Source organism: Peromyscus maniculatus, chromosome 18, assembly GCF_049852395.1.
Source record: "Peromyscus maniculatus bairdii isolate BWxNUB_F1_BW_parent chromosome 18, HU_Pman_BW_mat_3.1, whole genome shotgun sequence".
NCBI lineage: Eukaryota > Metazoa > Chordata > Mammalia > Rodentia > Cricetidae > Peromyscus > Peromyscus maniculatus.
Window position 1 is genome coordinate 31933075 of NC_134869.1, and position 21431 is coordinate 31954505.

Here is a 21431-nt window from a genome sequence, read left to right on the forward strand (position 1 = left end):
ACGCTGGGAAATACTTGATTCGTTTGATTTTTACATCTGAGCTCTAGAGCGGCTGCGGGGTTAAGAGATTTGGTAGGGGGGTGAGAGGTGTGGGTGGTTGGCGGAGGAACGTTTTTACGGAATGCTGGACAGAAGCACAGGTTTAGCAGAAGCCGCATGCTTTTCTCCTCTTTACATCCCACTGTGTTTCGTGGTGGTCGTTTTTTCCCCCTGAGGTTACAGGATAAACAGACGCGGCACACGTTGTAAAATCTTCATGGAGTAGAGCTCCTGGGGCTTCCGGGTCTCTGGGGCTTTGCTGTTTGGTCCAACTAAGAGGTTTCATGTGTGTTGTTGTTATCTTTTGCTCCCAACTATTTAACCCTTCCATCTCTTGAAGCAACCCCCCCACCCCCTTCAAAAACACCCACCACCCCTCTTCAAGAGACAGATTGTTCCTTTCTTTTATCTTTCTGTTTGGAAAATAAACTCAAGCCAAAGAGCACTTGAAGATATACATTCTAGTCGGCTGGGGGGTTAGTCTAGTTCAAGAAAACTGACTAGCAGGCCGTGGGCCCTGAGTACTTCAGGTCTACACTTGGAAATAGTGTAGAACACCAAGGAATAGGAAAAATAATAATTTGGGCTAAATTAATTGAACTTCTTCTAGGGAAATGAATGAAGAAATTTTACTGTATTTAAAATAAAATTTCAGAGTAAGTAAATCTCATTCATATCACCAACTATAGAATAGTAAGGAAAAGAAAGGAGAGTAGAAATGCTTTCTGGATACTTCCTTCTATTAATAACAAGTACGAGATCTACATGGAATATTAACGTGCCCAGTTTGAGTCTATAGCCCTAAAATTCATTTTCCTTTCTTTATATTAGGCTGAGAGAAAAGGCCCAAATAAACAGGCACATGTGGTATCTAAGTTAAAATATGGCTATTCTCTATTAGTTTTGTACACATGACCTCATGGGGTTTTTTTTTCCAGTTAAATCAAATTAAGGCCACCTTCGTACATGTAGAAACGTATTAATATTTTAATATTACAATACCAGGATCTTCACACATTTTATATACAATGCTTAATTCCACATTTAAAATATATTCTTTGGGTTTACATAAAAACGAAAGTACTAAGACTATTTACAAAAGTACATTAAACACCATTCGGATTAAACGTTCCCACTTGGATTTAGACAGGAATGAACTTCGTTTGCAACCGATACGAAAGGGCCTTGTGACCATAATAAAAGTTAATATGTAGCCGGGCGGTGGTGGCGCACGCCTTTAATCCCAGCACTCGGGAGGCAGAGACAGGCGGATCTCTGTGAGTTCGAGGCCAGCCTGGGCTACCAAGTGAGTTCCAGGAAAGGCGCAAAGCTACACAAGAGAAACCCTGTCTCGAAAAACCAAAAAAAAAAAAAAAAAAAAAAAAAAAAAAAAAAAAAAAAAAAAAGTTAATATGTTATATATATATATATTTAAAAAAAAAACCCAACCAAACTAAAGCTAAGTTCTAGAGCTAAGCCAACAGCGGTTCCAAACAATAATTGTATAATAATATTATTATTAAAGGACTTTTTCACTTGAGGTGGCTAGGAGTTTCTCTTTCTGAGTGTCTCCGGCCTTTCATAAACTCTAGGGGTCTGGGAGCCCTAACCTAAACGATTAGGCGTTAAGGAGTCTTCCTGTTGATTGAAGAATGTCCCAAATGCTGGCTGAGTTACTTCTCCACCACCTCCTCCACGCTGGAGAGTTTGCGTTCTTCCGAGGAAATACTGTCCACGATGGACGAAAGGTACTGAAGACTGCTGGTGGCTGGGGAATCCACGCTTGCTCCTCCTAAACACAGGGAAACGAACACAGAGAGCGCATATAGCAACCCACAGCTGTGTCGGGGCGCAAGAGGATTGCATCCCGGAGGTGGGGGGGAGGGAAGGAGAGCCGGACTTTGACCGTGTATCTCTGAGCTCGCGTTGAGCGCTCTCTGTTCGGCCAGAGCATCCGGGTGCTGAGCCGGAGGCTTCCAGGGCAGCCCAGTGCCCTTTACTTTACGTTACCTTCCTTAGCAGTTATCACGAGCCCCCTGGAATGATCCGATACACTTGGCCACTGGGGGCTGCAGGTGCGCAGGAAATCCGCACCCTCAAGCTGGGAAGAAAAAAAAAAAACCAAAGCAACAGATTAGGAAAGAAACAAATTCCGGGAGAGGGGGAGGAGGAGGCTTGGGGGTGTCTCCCCTGCTTCCTTGGGCCGGACCGCATTTCCTGCTCAGGGCAGGGGCTCGGTCTTCTTGGGTCACTGGGGGTTCATTAGAGGGGAAGCAGGGCGGGGTTGGGGTAGGGGGACAAGCAGGTGGAGGTTAAGGCCTCACGAAGGCGTTTAATCAGTCTTTACATTTCCCTGCCCTGGCAGCATCTGGGCTTACAATTTCTTGCTTGGGTCTGTAGCTGTAGGGGTCCACCCCCAGCTCCTGCATTTTCTCTTGCTGATCCAGCCGGTGCAGCAGGTCTTGCAGACGCTCGATGTAGCTGATGGCGCTCCGCAGAATCTCCACCTTGGGCAGCCTCTGGTTGGGGTTGGCCACAGTCCGGCGCTTCAGGGCTTCAAAGGCCTCGTTGATTTTCTTCAGCCTCCTCCTTTCGCGCAGGGTAGCAGCTTTCCGCCGATCTGTAGGGGCAGATTTTCTCTTGCAAGTCTTGCAGGCCCAGATCAGACACTGGCCGGGGCAGTGGGGAGGTTGCAGGCCTGGAGGCGCCAGCACATGTTCCTCTCCGCTGCTGTCGCTCCCGGCTTCCTGGGGCATTTGGTCCTGGCAAGGGGACAGGGTACCATCACTCCCTGGATACAAAGGAGAGCCCTCTGCTACTTCTAATGGCTGCAGAGTCACATTTTCTCCATCTAAGAAGAAGAAATAGGAGCCAGTTTCAAAAAGGTCCATCATCATGTTCTCCTCCTTGGCCTCTGACTGATCTGAACTGGGTGATGGACTCAAAAACCCAGAGGAGCCACCCAGATGGCATTTAATTAGTGCGGTGACATAAGTCAACCCAGCTTTATATATAGTAGCTCCTGAAACTCAATCCAACTTTTAGCTGTCATGGACTATCAGTCTCCCAAAGTGATTACAGCTAGCGCTCACTAGAACATCTAGTTTGAAAGAAAAAAAGGAGAAATGTCACCTCTCAGAGTGATGTGACAGTCTACACGACAAACAGGTTAAAAAAAAATACACAGAGAGAGTCACATCACCAAAACATTCAGTGCTTCCTATTTTGGACAGTTTAGACACTAACCTGCTAACCAGGCAACTTCAAAACAACTGGGGATTAAGCCTGCCCGGTTCCCCTCCCTCCAGGGTTCATCTGAATTCTAAGTATAGACTCATGATGAGGGATTTCATAGGCAATAGCCATTGCTCCAAAATAGCCTCATTAATATTTCCAGTGTGGTTCGGCTCTTTTCTCTCTTCTGCCTGTCAAAAAGATGCTATCCCTGTGATTAAAACCATGACCAGTCCTTCAAAGGTTACACATGGCTTTCAGGCCTCAGCCTCAATAGAAGCAGGTAAATAGTCTCTTTCCTCTCTTTTTACTAAATCTGTAAGATGAGGTGGGAGTTGTGGGGGTGGCCGAAGGGTGCTCACATCCCATGCTATTCTATGAAATGACTCGGGATTCTTTCATAGTGACCTTCCTTGGCTACCAATGTTATTTTACAGAGTGGTAACTAAAATCTGAATTCTGCTTCCTTTCCCAGTTGGAACAATAGTATATAAAGTTAGGAGTGAGCTACAAGAAAGATAAAATACGTGTAACAACCCACTTAAAATAGTTGTTGTTAAAAACAAGCCACACAACAGTTGCTTGATATTTCATGCGTATCTTTGGCCTCATCCCAAGTGTTCTTGCTCTGCACGGATTTTTCTTCACATTCTCACTATTCACTGACTCCACCAAAGTGGTTTGCTAGGATTCAGATGACAGAGGAAGCAGCCAAGACACATGTAATGAAATAAATGTCTTTTTATGGCACTTCCAGCACATACACATGTAGTTCCCAGTGCAAAGCGGTGTATAGAAGGCTCCCAGATTTTAAAGAACTCACTTTCCGACCTAGCTGGATTGAGTTCCATTTCTGTGCCTATGGATAACTTCTATTTGAACTACTGCAAGATGACAGTGGTTGCTTTATTCAGTTAAGTAAGGGTTCAATAAAATATTATCAGACATAAGATTTATGCAGCATGTAGCTGTGCAGTGAACATTAGTTATCACACATAGTATAAAATGTGGTTGGGGCTAAGCTTTACAAGGTGAATAAGGTATAGCTGGTGTTTTCTCCTCTCTCTCCTCGGCTATTCTCTTTTTCCCTAACCCCTTGCTCTTCTTTCTTTGATTTTCTATCCTTTCTGAGAATTATAGAAGGCATACTTCCACTACCAACAAGTAGCTTTTGGAATAAAAGCCATACTTTAATAGTCAGTGCCTGAAAAGCTGGATGCAAAGTATAAGGTCTTATTCTACCTCAAACAGTGATGATTGTAGGCTATATTCCCTATGGCTTCCCTTTTCAAAAACTAAACTAAATTAAAAGAAAAAAGCAATGTAAAAATCACTATCATATAATTTAGAAATTAGTTAAGATTTAACCCAAGATGTTGTGTTTATTCTGGGAGGTAGCTCTTTGAAACCTCCATTGAGACCTGAACTTTGAATGTTACGTTGGAGCAATTTTGGCTGGTTTTGTGTTTTTGGTGTTGTGTAGCTGTGTAATTCCTTATCAAGCCAGAGAACCATCATTACACTCTGGGGTGGTAGAAAACATTAGGGAGAAAAAGGAGAGTGTAATACTTAAGTTGTGTTATTTCATTCAATTTCCACCAGCTGCCTGGTTACCAAGATTAAGACTGTAGACTGGAGGCTTGTGAACCTTAGGGTCCAGTCTAGCTTTTCATGTGGAAATGAGCTTTTGTTTTTAGCTACAAGCTGTGCTGTCTCTTATACATAGAAGACAACTTGAAAAGTTAATTTTTGAACAGGGGAGTCACATAGCATTATTACTCAAATAATTAAAATAGTGTCCTGATCACTCTTCTAATAATTCTACCTCTTCTCACTGAATGTAAATATAGAATTATTAATCACTTTGACAGAAGGACAGAAGCAGGAGTGGAAAGAAGACAAGACATGGCCCTGGAGTTGGGTTGGGAGAAAACTTCAAAGGAATTTGCTCAAACTTAACATCTCAATTTCCCATAGTCTGTCCTTGAGATTGATATAACGGGCAGAAAAATGGATGTGTTTTCAAAGTTTGTCATTAAAAAATGAAACTTCTAAAATTGTGAAATCACTTTAACAATGGAGCACCATTGAACAGGGGAAGGAAAAGCTTGACCAGTAGGCAGTGAGTGCAAACTGGAACAAGAAGGACTGGTGTGCAATTGCACACCACAGGGACACCAGAAAACAATAAGGAAGTGTGTGTGTGTGTGTGTGTGTGTGTGTGTGTGTGTGAAACAGAAGGGTTGGCAGAGATGACTCCATTGGTAAACCGCCTGCTGTGTGAAAGGACAAGCTGAGTTCAGATGCCCGGAAGCCTTGTACAATGCTGGGCTAGGTGGTACATGACTAAGAAAACCTAGCACAAGAGAAGGCAGAGACAGGTTCCCTGGGACTTGCTGGCCAGGCAGTTGAGGCAGAAAATAGTGGTTGGTGGTCTTGAGTTCAGAGAGAGGTGGGGAATGATAAAATGAGATATTAGAGGTTGAGATTCAGAGACAGGTGGGGAATGATAAAATGAAATCATTAGAGGTTGACTTTACCCTACTTACACATGCATACACATACACACATTAGAAGATGACACGTTAAAAGCTTGCAACATGAAGAAATGTTGAGTGTTTAAGAAGGTATGTTAAACTTGATTCGAATGTTATATAACGTGTATATGTATCAAAACACATCATACCACACTTATGTATAAATTCAAAATAAAGATGTAGCATGACATATAAAATCCTTTTATTGCTGAGGTTAGTAGAGAATCTAGGCCAAAAAAAAAAAATGTCACTGCTAAAGTTTCAAAGCTTGGTCTATGGAAGTGCCCACTAAGGTAAAGCCATCCCTAGAATCTGCTAACTTTAAGATGTATGAAGTAGATGTTACACATCACAAACTTGCTAAAGAATGTGGAAACTCCCACTTAATCTTTTATACATTACATATAGAAATGTAAGAGAAGAGAATTATAAATTATAAACAGAGAAGATTCGGGGAACTTCTGAATGGCTGTTAAAGGTGGCTTTTCTTCCCATCAAGTTAGCCTTTTTCTACTGAATTATTCCCTACTAAATTGTAAATTCCCATTCCCACCATGTTGAAGAACTTCTGTAGTACAGTAAAACAGTATCAGTCTTCTCCTTAGCATGAACAAATTTCTACTCCCACTTCCTACTTTATTCACTCTTTCTTTCTTTCCTTCCTTCTTTCTCTTCCTTCCTTCCTTCCTTCCTTCCTTCCTTCCTTCCTTCCTTCCTTCCTTTCTTTCTTTCTCCCTTTCTTTCTTTTCTCATTTGTTGTTTTGGAAGTTGTAGACAGGAATGGGGATGTAGGAATAAGAACATTCTAGCATGGGCAATAGCTGTCCTTTTAGAATCGCTCAGTGGGAAAAAGTGCACTGACCCCAAACAACTACCTAGTGTACTCTTGGAACTCAAATTGTTTACAAAATGTGAGAGGCTTATAATTACAGTTATATTATTTCTCTATAGAACATGAGGGAGACACAATGGTATCTACGAGTTAAAGAGGCTGGTGTAAATTCAAACCATCCCATTTTAAATAGTTAAAATATATCTTTAAAAATTTGGACAGCTTAAGTAGCAACGGGAATTACATTGTCATTAACAACCTGCTCAAGGAACCCTGAATTCATTAATCATAAAATCTTACACTAGGCAAATGGTAGAACATTTTCCAATCATTTGTCCTCTCATTCATAATTCATGATTATTTTCAAATGCATTTTTTGTCATCTTCTCCCCAAAGTTTGAATATATCTAGTTTTTGTCCAAGGAAAGAAGAAACAAGAAAAGCACTGTGGATAACTTAGTAGCGAAAAAGATTGGGGATAACTTATTTAGCAGCAGATTTTAACTATGCATCTTTAAGAAAGTAGAACAATGTGTCGGGAAGGGGGCAGAATCTTTGGAGCAAGACATTGTTGTGGCTTCCAAGCCTTAGTTTTTTGGTTTTTTTTTTTTTTTTGATTGCTTGTTTTTTATGAGATCAAGTAGTGTATCTGATAAATATCTCATAATTTTGATGTTAGCATTTGACATGAAATAATAACACACAAACACACACACACAAAGTTGGTGCATAACATGCAGTGCTCACTCAGTAACTATCAATTTTCCTCCTTGATTCATGAGGCTTTAATTGAACTACCCATGCTAATCATACAAAATAGATTGTCAAACATAGTACAGAACATGTTTGAGATAAATTTGGGGGGAGGGGGTTGGTTGTTTGTTTTAAAGATATCAAAGTGAAAATATTACAAACAGCAACTCTACTAATAGTGCTTTATGTGCTTATGCCCTAGTCAAAATTTCAGTTTACTGGGAACAATGACAGTGGCTCAATTCACAGAAACGAATAGCCCAGGAACTTTGCAGAAGAATGCAGTCCTTTCAGGGTGTGTAACAGGGAAGAGTCTCTGAGGATTCGGGACTCAGAGGAAGGATGACTTAGGGACAGAGGGCTTAAGATGTTAAGTTGATCATTTCCAGAAAGAGAAGTTGGAGCTTTTGGAGAACTGTGTTTTTTGAGTGGCGGTGAAGGTAAGAGGAAGTTCAAAGAAGAGACTGACACAGGGAAGGGGATGAGAGTTTGGTAAAGAAATTTCTGGGGGCTATCGCTAGGGTTTGGGGCTAAATCATTATATAACCAGATGCAAAGAAACCATTAGCTGAGAAGGTAGAGCTCAGGGCCAGCAATGAAAAAAAAAAGGAAACTTGCGTGGAAGAGAGTATAAAAACCAACAGAATACAAGACTAGTTCTGCAGAAACATGGATGAGTGCCCCCCCCAAGGGAAGGGGAGGGAGCAGCCTGCCAGTAAAAGGCAAAATTCAGAAGACGCCATGCCTCAAACTTGTGGACACCAAGAAACATGAACCCTGGGCACCTGTAACTTACTTAAGCAGCCAGCAATGTGTGCTCAGAGATTCCTAAACACGATGGTAAAAATAGCTTTGCACTTAGACTGAGAGAACATGTGAGTCACTTCTGGGGACATGGGGGAGGGACCAAAACCAAGTAGAGGAAGAGAAAGCTCTGAAAGGTCAATGCTCTACACTCCCAAAGGTACAAACAGAAATGGGGTAGGACCGAGACAGGGGACACCTGAGTCGTGAAGTCTTTTGTGAAACCCAAGAGAAGGAGAATCTTGAAGCTGTTCTCCAGATCTTTCCAGAAACACTTCACTCTTCTGAGAGTAGGAAGACAAGCTCCTAAGAGCCGGCGTTCAGTTTATGCAGCAGCCTTCAGGCTGCTGCTCATCTCTTTTGGAAGCATGATTTTCAGGAAAAAGATAGAGACTCCAATCCAAGAAACACCCAGTGTCTTGCCTCTGTATTTCTGAATTTCAGGTTAAAAAAATCTGTGAACCATTAGAAATTTTACAGGTTAAGTTTTCCTTTTATGTGAGTGACTGATTGACATGAGCTTGCTTAACACTGAGTAGATGCCTAGGACTCCTGATGGAAATTTCGCCCTATAGCCAGGACAGTCTTAGAGCCATCAGAACAAGATGGTTTTGCTGTATGTCCAGAAGAACACTAAGGATGTTTCCATATGTCTATTCATTTAGGAGATTAATGGACCGTGCGCACAATGCATGCAGAAAGCTTTTCCTTTAAGAATTACTGTGGCTCACAAATGTGAAGTTTGGTGTTAAACAGAGAAGTCCTAGGCCTTCCTTTGACTTGAACAAGCAAAATCGTTTTTCCAAGTTTCAGTTAACTAGACTTTAAACTGAAATAATCACTTCATAAGATGGTTTCAAAGATTAAAAGAATTTCATCAAAACAATTATAATGTCTGACACGTAGTAAGTTCATTATTAGTAGTATTGCTCTATTTAACCTCCAATTAAAAAGTACAAAATAACTCAGTCATTCAAACAAATCATATGAACAGAATTTTGTTTACCATTCTATGCAAATTTTATACTACATAATTTTTATTTAACTATATTGCCCTCTTCAAATATTACATAAATGCTTTTGCACAATGCTACATATAGTTAATATTTAAAATGTGTAAGGTGTATAGGGTTTCTAGGTTGCTTACATCTTTTTTAAAAATTAAGTGAATTATGATATTTACAGTATCCAAATTACGGAGGTGCCTGGTGTTACCGTCCTGCTAAGCTAAACAGATGTCTCTGGTATTGAATGGTTATCCAAGTATTTTGTTACTGCCCCCCAACTGGCTGCTTATGACATATTGCCCAATTTGGTTGGTGCTTTAATGCCAGTGTCAGGGCATACTGTGACAAATAGCCACCACTGTACAAACACACTGTTCCATAAAGCTTCTCCACCAGTTTGGGAAATGGTTGTTTAATCATCTATTCATATTTATTTCTAGGATATGGACAATATATATTAGTTTGTAGGCAAGTCATTAAAAATACAAAAGGGTATAAAAAAGTTTCTTTGCATACAATCTGTAAATTCATGTGAGCATCAAATGGTCAGCACATCACTGATCGCACAGTGACAGTGTCTTCTCTGATTTCATGATCAGTGCTAGATGTTGAGATGTTAGAAAAGTTTTGCCGTATAGTCTTATAATAGAATAATACTATTTTCATTACATTGATGAAACACATTGATGGTTATATTGAAACACATTGATGGTTATATTTTCTTGTAATTGAGTATAAGCAAGATATCATGAGAAGTTAGGTGCTTAGGTAATAGTGTGAGGTTTGGGAGTCGCTGCTTTTGAAGTTAGTAGAATGAAAAGCAGTAATGTGTGCATGCATTTATATCTCATAAAGCGTCTGTGATTTAACTCTGAAGAAGTGTGAGTCACAGAATTTGGATTAAAGGGTTTTAAACAAAAGATTGCAAAGCACCAAGCTTATTTCATGGTTTCCAAGTCTGTTCAAAAAACACAATATTTTAAAACAGTGTCAAGCAGGAAGGACAGAGATGGGAAAGTGCAGCATATTGAAGAGGGAGGGAAATGTGATGTCAACAGACAGTGTTATCTAAGTCCTGAGTCACATGGTGTGTGTCCTATAGTCTCTTCCCCCATCACTCAGGCTTTACTTATAGAAGTCATCAGGAAAAGGTTGTGGATGAGCACTGGATCCTAGTAGATAGAAAGTGTGTAGATCCACAGGACGCAAGCATGCTCTGACTGTCTGTTCCAAAGCTACAGATCACCTAGACCAGGAATTTTCGACCTTCCTAATGCTGCAACCTTTTAATACAGTTCCTCAAGTTGTTGTGACCCCTAACCATAAAATTATTTCAATATTACTTCATGTAATTTTGCTACTGTTATGAATCATAATGTAAATATGGGATATGCAGGATATTTGATATGCCACAACCCACAAAATGAGAACCATTGACCCAGAAGAACATCTTTCTCAATTGATTTTAGATATCAAAATTCAAACACGGTCAATGGCTATAGAGAAAAATAGAAAACAGAGGAAACTTCTAAAAAGCACATGGTAGAGAGCTTTCTAGAATCTTTTCAGGAGCAACTTTACCTGTTAAGAGTTGCCCCCATAATTTGGGCAAATTCAAAGAATGTAAACTGCAGTGCAATCACATGAACATATTTGGTTTATGAACATGATTACATTGAATTAAACCAATTACATCATGTGAGCCTCTCATAAAACAATTGTTACTGATAAAGCCTTTTCATAAAGAATCTTTCCTTTCATATAGTTTCTTCCAAAATATAGATGGAATATATTTCAAATTTGCAGCTCTCCTTTCTCCTCCTCCTCCTCCTCCTCCTCCTCCTCCGCCTCCCACTTCTCCTCCTCCTCCAATATAGAGTTTCTCTGTGTAGCTCTGGCTGTCCTGGAACTCACCCTGTAGACTAGGCTGGCCTTGAACTCACAGAGATCTGCCTGCCTCTGCCTCCCCAGTGTTGGGAGCAAAGGTGTGCACCACCACCACCCAGCCTTAGTTATTCTTCAATCAGGTTTAATACTCAAGAAACAAGAAGAAGCCATTTTACTTCATTGCTGTTTTTGTTGTAGTTGACAGAATGGAGATAATTAATTTCACACCTCATTCTTTAAAAAGGCTAAACCTTAAAACACTTTAGTTCTCAATATTCTAAATTATTTAGAAATAGTCTGGTTTGGGTCTTTCCTTTTCACACCTGGTAGATGCATTGCTTTAAAATCCTATAGACTGAGAGCAGAAATCAACAAAACAAGATATTTGTGTGCCCATAAACACTAATACTCTTTTTGCTATGCAAATCAACCTAGACTGTAAGGAGCAGAATCTCTAGGTATGGTGGATTTTCAGTAAGGTAAGTTGCTTTTCACACAAACAGGGATCTCTTAATGTGCTTTCCTCTACTCTACTGGCTTTCAAATCCTCTTGGAATTGACAGCAATGGTCTATTTTGACACTTAGCATTAATTTCGTTTCAATAGGACTATTCTCTCGGGGGTTGTGGCAATTTAAGATTTTACCAACTTTTGATAGGTCTCTTTGTTGGAAATTCTTTCTGCCTTCAGAGGACTAGGCAGCAGCAGCATGTCATAGAGCCATTAGCACAGTTTACCTCTAGTTCCACCCTACACTTTCACAAAGGGAAACTTTGGATGGATGTCATAAGAAGTGAAAAGAGAAAAAGCAGTTAGTCCTCTGGATGAGGGGCCATGGCTTATGAGAGCAGTAAATACATGCAAGAGCTTTGTTTTTAAACTGTAGCCATCTACATGCATCTAACAGAATCTGATTATAGTCCGTTTATAGATTTTATTTCTTCCAATGGAAGTCATGGGTGCCCAAATCAGTGCAAGTGAGCTCGTTTCACAGTGATGGCTGGGGGTACAAACAGAACCCAGGCAGGGGGCTAATTATTTTATTCGCTGTGAAATATGGCCAATGTTACTAGGTTTTATATGAAGTCAGAAAATTGTCTCATTTTAAGGTATTTAATAGGTATTTAATAAGGGGTGCAGATGCATACGGTATTTAGCAAAGAAATGAAGTCATACCATCAAGTAGTTGGCTTTTCCCATGACACAACAAGCAGGGTTTTTTTTGTTAGTTTTTGTTTTCAGTCACTGAGACTCATTACCTCACAAAGAAGGAATGCAAGAATAAAGGGTTGCTTTGCACTTTATCAATTTGTCGTGGTATTCCTGGAAAAGTTTTATGTTTGAGCTTTGCCAAAGAGCAGCAATTATTTTATGGTTGGTACATTGAAAATTGGTTGCAGTTGTGATATTTGGCTGTTTTGACACTCTTTTTACCATTTTGTCCAGATAAATTAATATAGCTTAGTCTTTCAGAATATTTGTTATGATTGAATAACACTAAGAAAATATTCTGCCTTAAAAAATCTCCATCCTTTCTAGATATTAATTCTATAATCTTACATATATGATTGAAAATAACTAGACTTCTCATGTTTCCAAACCGTATCTTTGAGGATTTTATTTTTTTAATGTTTTTCTAAAACTTTAATAACAGATTTTTTTCTTTAGTCTGATCCATGTCAATTTACCAAAACGCTTGTTTGTTTTTTTCTGACTTTGAAGAAAATCCCAGGTTTTTCAATGGAATAAGCATCTTTTAAAGATTAAAGTCATGATTAGAATCAGCATGGGGGTATATGATAATACTGTAAGGCTATTTTTGGCCATGTGACTTACTTAAAGTTATGTGTGTATATATATATATTTGTTTTTTAGTCTTTGGTTTTGTTTTGTTTTGTTTTGTTTTTGAGACAGGGTTTCTCTGTGTAGTTTTGGTGTCTGTCCTGGATCTCGCTTTGTAGACCAGGCTGGCCTCAAACTCCCAGAGATCCCCCTGGCTCTGCTTCCTGAGTGCTGGGATTAAAGGCATGCGCCACCACCGCCCAGTGTGTTTTATATTTTATAAATACATTTTCATAGTAAGAATCTTAACCAGAATACAAATGAAGTATGATTGTAGAAGACTTTATAAGATTAGCATAAAATTTTGTGAGGAAGTAGAAATCTAAATCTAGCTTCAGAAGTGAACAGCAGGGCTGTGTTGGGACTTGGGGTTTCAGATGACCTGCTAGAGCAAAGACAAATAATACGGACAGAAACACGGAGAGGAAGGAGGAAGTGGGAGAAGAGAGGCCAGAAGGGGAAAAGGAGAGTTGTAAGGTCATTTTTGAGTCCAAAATAGACTACTATTAGGCTAATATAAGAATCAACCCTTTAAAAAAGATGGTAAGATTCTAAAAATCCAAACATAATGCACAATTGACTTGAATATATACTATTTGTAGATTAACATAAAATGGCTTCAGGGTTCAGTATATCTATGTATCTATCTGTCTGTCTGTCTATCTGTCTATCTATCTATCTATCTATCTATCTATCTATCTATCTATCTATCTATCTATCTATCTATCTACCTAGCTTAGCATAAAATGGCTTTAGGATTTAGTATCTATCTTTCTATCTATCATCTATCTATCTATCTATCTGTCTGTCTGTCTGTCTATCTACCTAGCTTAGCATAAAAAGGCTTTGGGGTTCAGTATCAATCTATCTGTCTATCATCTATTTATCTATCATCTATCTATCTATCTATCTATCTATCTATCTATCTATCTATCTATCTATCATCTATCTACCTATCATCTATCTATCTATTCATCCATCCACCGACCCACCCACCCACCCACCTACCTACCTACCTACCTAATTGATTTATGGTATAAGGATTGAATATAAGATTTCTCATACTGAGCCAGCCTCCCAGTAGGAAACATCTTTTAAATGGTTTGCTTTCTTGACCCAAAATTGCTGAAAACAAGAGCCCATGAATGACAAAAATCTGGGATATACTTATTTGTCCTCTCTCCAGAGTACATACAAGGAGATAACAATGTCATGTGGATCATCACAGTCTACCCAGTTGTCTTAAATGTCACTTCTCACAGTTGTCTTCTCAAAGGGCTTACACAAGCATCAGTTTCTGGTTCTATGGTTATTTATATTCTACCACTGACCCATCACCATTTAATACTTATTTGTCCACAGTACCTACATAGGGTAAGATGAGTAGAATCATTCATTTAGATTGGGAAAACTAGTCAAACTAAAACTGATACTATATAACTTTGCGAGGAATGCATAAGAGTGATATTTATCAAAAAGTTTCTTTTCTCAGAGCTAAAGTATCAATATTCCTGATTAAATATAAGCATTTATTTCAATTTTGTATTTGTTTAAACTGTACTGGTGCTTAGTCTTCAAAACTAATATCTAAATCAGTGAAAGATGTAATATTTATTTACTCTCCTTGAAAAAGAGTTTCTGTTTCAGTAAAAGTCCCTGGAACTTTCATGGGACCTTTATAAATTGCCACCTGAAAAGGTATTTTAAAATAAGACTTCTCTTTTTGTTGCTGAGATAGCAAAACTTTTGACACAAATGTGGCTGTCAAGGTTCAATCAGAGAACATCACTTAGAGTTCCCAAAGCATGTTAACTGACGGCTTGTCCTAAAAGCACAGTGGCGGAGTTTCTTATTCCTGGTCAGTCACCCACCTCCTGAGTTTTCGTCATCACTAATGTCTCTCATATCTATATAAGTTTTTTTGTTTGGCAAGCCCAGAATCCAGGATGTGTTGTTAATGTCCTACTTTCCATTCCTACCCCTTAGAACAAAAAAAAATTCAATGTTTGTATTCACAAAGTCTTGGATTGATAGCCACAACATATCTTAATTTACCTTAAAACAACTCAAAAATATTTTAATGGGTCCATTAACCCTGTAAAATAACAAGGGAATTGTGTTCTACAAAGCTATTATACAATTACAAAACAGGTTTCAATGACTAAAATAAGTATTTAAAATTTTCCCCGATATGCAATTTTCTTCAGAAATGATCCATAAGTTTAACACCTTGTGTTTTATATTTTGGATGTTGTCAGCAAATTAACTTTTCTTTCTTTGACAGACAGTTGCTCATGGTTGAAATATATTTATTATTGTGTAGCCTGAAATATTTGCATGGTTTTTCAGTTTATTCATTTTCATCTTCTAGTCAGAAAACGTTTTCATAGTAACTCATGACAATTTTGCCTCTTGCTGTTCTGTTTATCATTGTATTGGCTAGGTTAGTCCTAACACTAGATCTCTCAAGTACTCTAAATCCAACAGTTTATTTATTCATTCACTCTCTCACATTTATTGATGCCCAGGCACTATGAAGGATGTATGTATATACCTATATGCAAATATGTAAGCATTCAGAAGGCAAGGGGATGTTGAACTCTGCCTGGGTATCTGTTTTGTGTATATTCCTGAGAAGAAGAGCTACTACTACTCAGCCTTGCTGGTGGGCAGAGTCCGGCTGTCTGCTGATGCCTTTCCCTGCCTCTGGCTCCACTCGGATCAGCGTAGTGCCAGTTCCCAGAATCCTGTGAGCCTTGCTTCACCTGTCTGTTATGACACACTACCTCTTACCAAGCTCCTCTCAAGTGACCCGCTACCCTGGTTTTCCACCTGTTGCTCATTACTGTAATCTCTGGACCTGGTGTGGGCTTCTATGCATGTGCACACTGGCAGCTCATTCCAGACCCGCCTCTCAATCTCCTGCACCTGTCTGACACCCGGGGATATCTTGTTTGGGGATAACTTGACACGGCCTCATCCTGTTTTTGAGTCAAGTTAGTTTTGAGCAGGCCTTTTTTAAAAATGATAGACTAAACCCCAGTTCATTTCTGTGTCCTTAAAGTATAAATACAATGTGATCAAAAGAAAAAAACATATTGCCTTTAGGACACAGATAGATGAGTATATATATATATTTTTTATTCTGTTCAGTTGATATTGAAATGTGTTTGTGCATGTGTATTTTATGCATTCATAAGGTAGCTCCGCAGTTAAAAGGGCCTGCTTGCTGCTGCAGAGGGCCCAGGATGGGTTCCCAGCATGCACATGGCAGCTCACAAAAGTCTGTAACTCCACTCCCGGGGATCTGACCTCTTTCGGCCTCTGCAGCTACTACACACATGTGGTGCTCAGCCATACATGCAGGCAAAAATACCCATATACATAAAATAAAAATAGTGTAAATTTTTTTTAATGAATATAGCTGTTAGATTTGAGGCATCCACATGTCTGCCAACTGGGAAGTTACTTTTTTGAAATGGCTACAAGGTAAAACAAGGACAAAACAACTCAGATCGTTATGGACCTATAAATTGCCCAATTGTACAGAATTCCTTGTCAGTTTCAGTTGTTAAACGTTCTCAACCTGTGGGTCCTGACCCCCAACCCTTTCACAGGAGTTGCCTAAGACCACCAGAAAACACAGATATTGACATTATGATTCATAACAGGAGCAAAATTACTGTTATGAAGTAGCAATGAAAATAACTTTATGGTTGGGGGTCACCACAACATGAGGAACTGTATTAAGGGTCACAGCATTAGGAAAGTTGAGAACACCTGATCTAGATAAACAGGGGTAATATAGCAGGAAAAGTATTTTTTGTAATTCAATTTTAATTCAATAGGCCATGAAGGGCTACTGAACAGATCAGTGAAATTATCAGAGGTATGAATGAGGGGCATAAATATGACAACAAACTACCGCATTTACAAAGTAAACAATGTGTTGCCGGGCGGTGGTGGCGCACGCCTTGAATCCCAGCACTCGGGAGGCAGAGCCAGGCGGATTTCTGTGAGTTCGAGGCCAGCCTGGGCTACCAAGTGAGTTCCAGGAAAGGCGCAAAGCTACACAGAGAAACCCTGTCTCGAAAAACCAAAAAAAAAAAAACGAAAAACCAAAAAAAAAAAAAAAAAAAAAAAAAAAAAAAAAAAAAAACAAAGTAAACAATGTGGTTTGGTTAGGACCAAACATATTTTGGAAGAGGCCGCAAACAATAGAGAGGATAACGAACTAGGTATCTGAAGACTAAGGCTGGCACTGACCATGTGATGCAATCTAATTACATAGATTAGCACAGACAATACCCAGGAGCATCTGTTTTGAGAATGGGTTTAGTGTTCATGTGGATGTACTAAATCCAAGCTGGTCATCTACCTGATGGTCTCAGGGTAATACAGCAGGATGTGGTGGAAAACGTGGCCTCCTGTGACAGGCTAGGCTTTTGGGAGTCTGTAAAAGGCCAATAATAGTACCTCATCCAAAGAGCTGTCACAAAACGAGTGAACTCCTGCAAATGTCTTGGAAAACATCCTGGGGCTTGCTATTGGTTCAATAAGGTTATTTAAAAGCAAATAAAACCAAAATAGTCTATTTTATACATAGATTCTTACCCTCATTTGAGTATATTCTTTAAAATTACATAATTTCTGATTTAATAGAGCAGGGCATCAGTAATAATAATCTTCCTACTGTCCATTGTCTTTATGAGCAAACTACACTCAGATGAAACTCTGTGAGAGTCCAGTGAGTAAAATGCACCATCTCAGCCATGGAAACTCAGATGTTATAAATATTCTGTAGCAGTCGAATGCTCTCTCTGGAAAGTACTTGGAGAGTACTATGTCACGTACTATATTTAATATTTAAAATATCAATTGTTCATCAGAAATTCCCATGGAATGGAATAAATAAATAACAAATGGAAGTTAATAATCTTCTCCAAATTTAACTTGTGCAAACAGAAGTTATGTGAAACTATGATAGGTTTGTGAAAACAATTCATAGATATTTCATACAACTTATTATAATAAGTCAGTAAGGTAGAAAATTTATTTATTTTTAATAATTATGAGTTACTTATATTACTTCAAATTTTTTAAAACGATATCTTTATTAGTTAAAAACTAAAATTGCATGCAATTGTCATACACACAATGTTCTGGGATACATGTACACTGTGGAATGGTGAAATATAACTAATTACCAAATACTTTTGTGGTGCTAATAACAAATATCCACTCTCTGTATTTTTCTTTTTTTTTCTATGTAATATTCTTTTTTTATTTTACTTTATTAAGAAATTTTCTACTCACTCCTCATGCTATCCACAGACCCCCTCTCCTCCCTCCTCCCACACCCAGCCCTCTTTCCTAAGCCACCCCGCGTCCCCACATCCCCCCAAACGGGGTCTCCCATGGGGAGTCAGCAGAGCCCAGCTCACGGAGCCTAGGCAGGTCCAAGCCCCTTCCCACAGCACCAAGGCTGTGCAAGGTGTCACACCACAGGCACCAGATTCCCAGAAGCCTGCCCATGCATCACAGACAGATCCTGATCCCCCTGCCTGGGTGTCCCCCAAACAGTTCGAGCCAAACGACCATCTTCCGTGTCCAGAGGGTCTAGTCCACTCCCATGGGGGCTCCACAGCCACCAGTCCACAGTTCATGGGCTTCCACTAGTGTGGCCAGTCATCTCTGCCCGTTCTCCCATCATGATCTCAATGTCCCTCACCTGCAGTATCTCTCCTTTCTCTCATCAATTGGATTCCCGGAACTCATCAGATACATTATTATTATCTAGAGTCACGATGCTATTCTCCTAAATCTAATTATGCACCTTTGGAAGAAATCTTTCCCTCTTCCATTATCCCATAAAACACCTCATCCTTTCAGAACCCCCTTCCCACTCTTTCTTCTCTGAGTTTGACCATGGATAAGTGAGCTTGTGCTTATGCACATTAGGAAATATTGAAATTCAAAAGAAACCCATAAAGAATAAACTTCTTTATTGTATCATATAATCCAGCAGGTCTGACAATGCAGCCAACTATGCTCAAAAAAAAAAAAAAAGTTGGAGACCCTTGTATATTCCCTGGATTATATCCTATGCAATCTCCCAATCCCTACTCCTCCCTCACAGTGGAAGCTATAACTTTTCCCATTCAAGTTTTTATATCTGTATTAGGATGGCACATTCATAAATACATAGGGCTTATTGTATCTTAAGTTACTATATAAGTGACAAAATTTAAACATCTTGTGAATATTTCATCATTATTCTGCTTCTTCAATCTATGTTATTGTATTTATTTACACAATTTACACGACGTAAAAGGCACTAGTTGTGTGCCTGTCACTTGGCACATTTTGCACGTGGATCTGCCTATGCAAAACATCACTCCATCCAAGAAAAAAAAATGTTTTTGTCATCCTTCAAATTTTGTTGTTTGCCCATTTATTCTCCACATCACCCCACTCACAGAACCATTTATTTTTCACACTATAGATTAGTTTGACCTGTTCCAAAACAGCATACAACACGTATGTAAGTACTCTTATTTATTTATTTTTGTTCCCTTGGAGTGTTTTTGGAAATTCTCTATTCTTGAAGGTATAAACAATTCATTAGTATTTTAATGCCATTACATTTCATTGCCCAAATAAACCACAATTTGTCTATTCCCAGTGATGAGCACTCAACTTCTTCATTTTTAGCAATTATAAATAGAGCTACCAGGATCAATTACCCAGGTCCTTTCCTATAAGTATATTTTAATTTCCCTTAGATCAAAGATAGGACTTAGGGTTATGTGTGTGTTTTTATTCCTGTAGGTCTCAGAGAGGTTCTTGAACCTGTAAATATATATAATTTCTTAATATTTGGGGCATGTTTGGACATTATTTTTTTTCAAATATATTTTCTGACTTGCCTCTGAATTCTGTAATTCTGATTATAGTTGTGTTATGCTGTTTGGCATGAGGTCTAAGTTAACTGAGGACCTCTGACTTTTCCAAACTTTTGTTTGTTCATTTTTATTTTTTATTTTTGATTTATTTTTTTTGTCCATGATTTTGAGTTTACTACGCCTTCCGCAATGTGTAATGTACTCTTAATTTCATAAATTCTGACACTGACTATTATGGTTTTCATCATTAAAGCTTTTTTTCCTTTCTCCTATCTCCTTTTTCTTTTTCTTCTTCTCTCCTCCTCCACCTCCTCTTCCTCTTTCTCCTCCGTGTGTGTATGTGTGTCTTTCTCCTCTCTCTGTGTATGTGTGTATGTATGTGTGTGCGCGCATGCCCCCATGGCTGATTTTAGGCAGGATCGTCTTTTTGTGACAACTAGTACAGAGCTATCCACTGCAGCCCGGAGGGGTCACCCACTGGTACTCCAGTGAAGGCAAAGACTGCCTCTCCTGTAAGAATCCATCCATATCCAATAGTCAGTGTTGCACTATATTAATTTAAGATGTTGTTGCATTCGTGTATGCTGTGGAATATTTGTTTAACGACATAAAGATGTGTTGCATTCTTTTTATGTTGCATTTGTTTAACTCTGTGAAGCTGTGTTACTTTGCCTGTCTAAAAATCTTGATTGGTCTAAGAAAGAGCTGAACAGCCAATAGCTAGGCAGGAGAGGGGTGGGTGGGGCTGCCAGGCAGAGAGAATAAATAGAAGCAGAAAAAGAGAAGAGAGAGGAGCAAGAAAATGAGGAGAGGAGGATGCCAGGGGTCCAGCCACTCAGTCAGACGTGGAATAAGAAGGAAAGAAAAGATATGCAGAAATAGAGAAGGGTAAAAGCCCAGAGGCAAAAAGTAGATGGGATAATTTAAGAAAAGCTGGCTTGAAATAAGTCGAGATAAGGCTGGGTGTTCATAAGTAATAATAAGTCTCCGTGTGATTATTTGGGAGCTGGGTGGAGGCCCAACCCCCCACCCCCAAGGGGCAAAGAGAAAAGAGTTAAAAAAGGAAAAAAAAAAACCAACAACTACAATTTAGTAGGAAGTGGTAGGGCCCCATTAGTTGGTCTACCCAAATCCAGGAGTGGCTCTTAACAGGCCCAGTGTGGTGCAGGGCCAAGTAGGCAACCGACCACACCTGCTACAAGATTGTGATTACAATGGCTGTGTCATCCCCTTGTCTATAAGGAGGAAGTGGATATGATAGGAGACTTAAGGAGAGGAGCGGTAAGAGTAATGAGAATTCACTCTATACACATATAAATTGACACAGAACAAATTGAATCAATAAAAAAGAAAGTAACTGCACAAAAAGAGTTCCTTTATATATGTTTGTATTTTCCAGTAACTGTTATGTTCACTCACATTTAAACAGCTATATCAAAATATTTTTATTTCTCTTAATTATACATCTCTTTGTTGGTTAGCATTATCAACTTTGCAGGATCTAAAATCACCTAGAAACAAGCTTCTGGCCACTGTCTTAGTCAGTGTTCTACCTCTGTGAAGAGATACCATGACCACGGCATAAAGGAAA

At 39.1% G+C, this 21431-nt stretch overlaps 1 protein-coding gene and 1 long non-coding RNA gene across 2 annotated transcripts in view; one reads left to right on the top strand and one right to left on the bottom strand.

The window, feature by feature from the left end:
- Positions 1-1444: 1444 nt before the first annotated feature.
- Positions 1445-3104, bottom strand: Myf6 (myogenic factor 6). The gene is made up of 3 exons (XM_006983352.3): positions 2418-3104; positions 2050-2140; positions 1445-1831 (listed from the first exon to the last, which is right to left on the bottom strand). The coding sequence occupies exons 1-3, from the start codon at positions 2934-2936 to the stop codon at positions 1713-1715; spliced, it is 729 nt and encodes a 242-aa protein (XP_006983414.1). The 5' UTR covers positions 2937-3104; the 3' UTR covers positions 1445-1712.
- Positions 3105-3429: 325 nt separating this feature from the next.
- Positions 3430-21431, top strand: part of LOC121823703 (uncharacterized) — a 59903-nt gene continuing 41901 nt past the window's right edge. Inside the window, exon 1 of the long non-coding RNA XR_013045513.1 lies at positions 3430-3556. This is a non-coding gene — a long non-coding RNA (uncharacterized LOC121823703). The remainder of the gene's footprint in view (positions 3557-21431) is intronic.

What these genes read in the sequence shown, in the direction of transcription:
- Myf6 (XM_006983352.3), bottom strand. Translation starts at nt 2,936, where the DNA reads ATGATGATGGACCTTTTTGAAACTGGCTCCTATTTCTTCTTCTTAGAT. An exon ending in ACAGACCCAAGCAAGAAATT is followed by an intron (nt 2,141 to 2,417) that starts GTAAGCCCAGAT and finishes TTTTCTTCCCAG; the next exon opens with CTTGAGGGTGCGGATTTCCT. An exon ending in CGTGATAACTGCTAAGGAAG is followed by an intron (nt 1,832 to 2,049) that starts GTAACGTAAAGT and finishes CCCTGTGTTTAG; the next exon opens with GAGGAGCAAGCGTGGATTCC.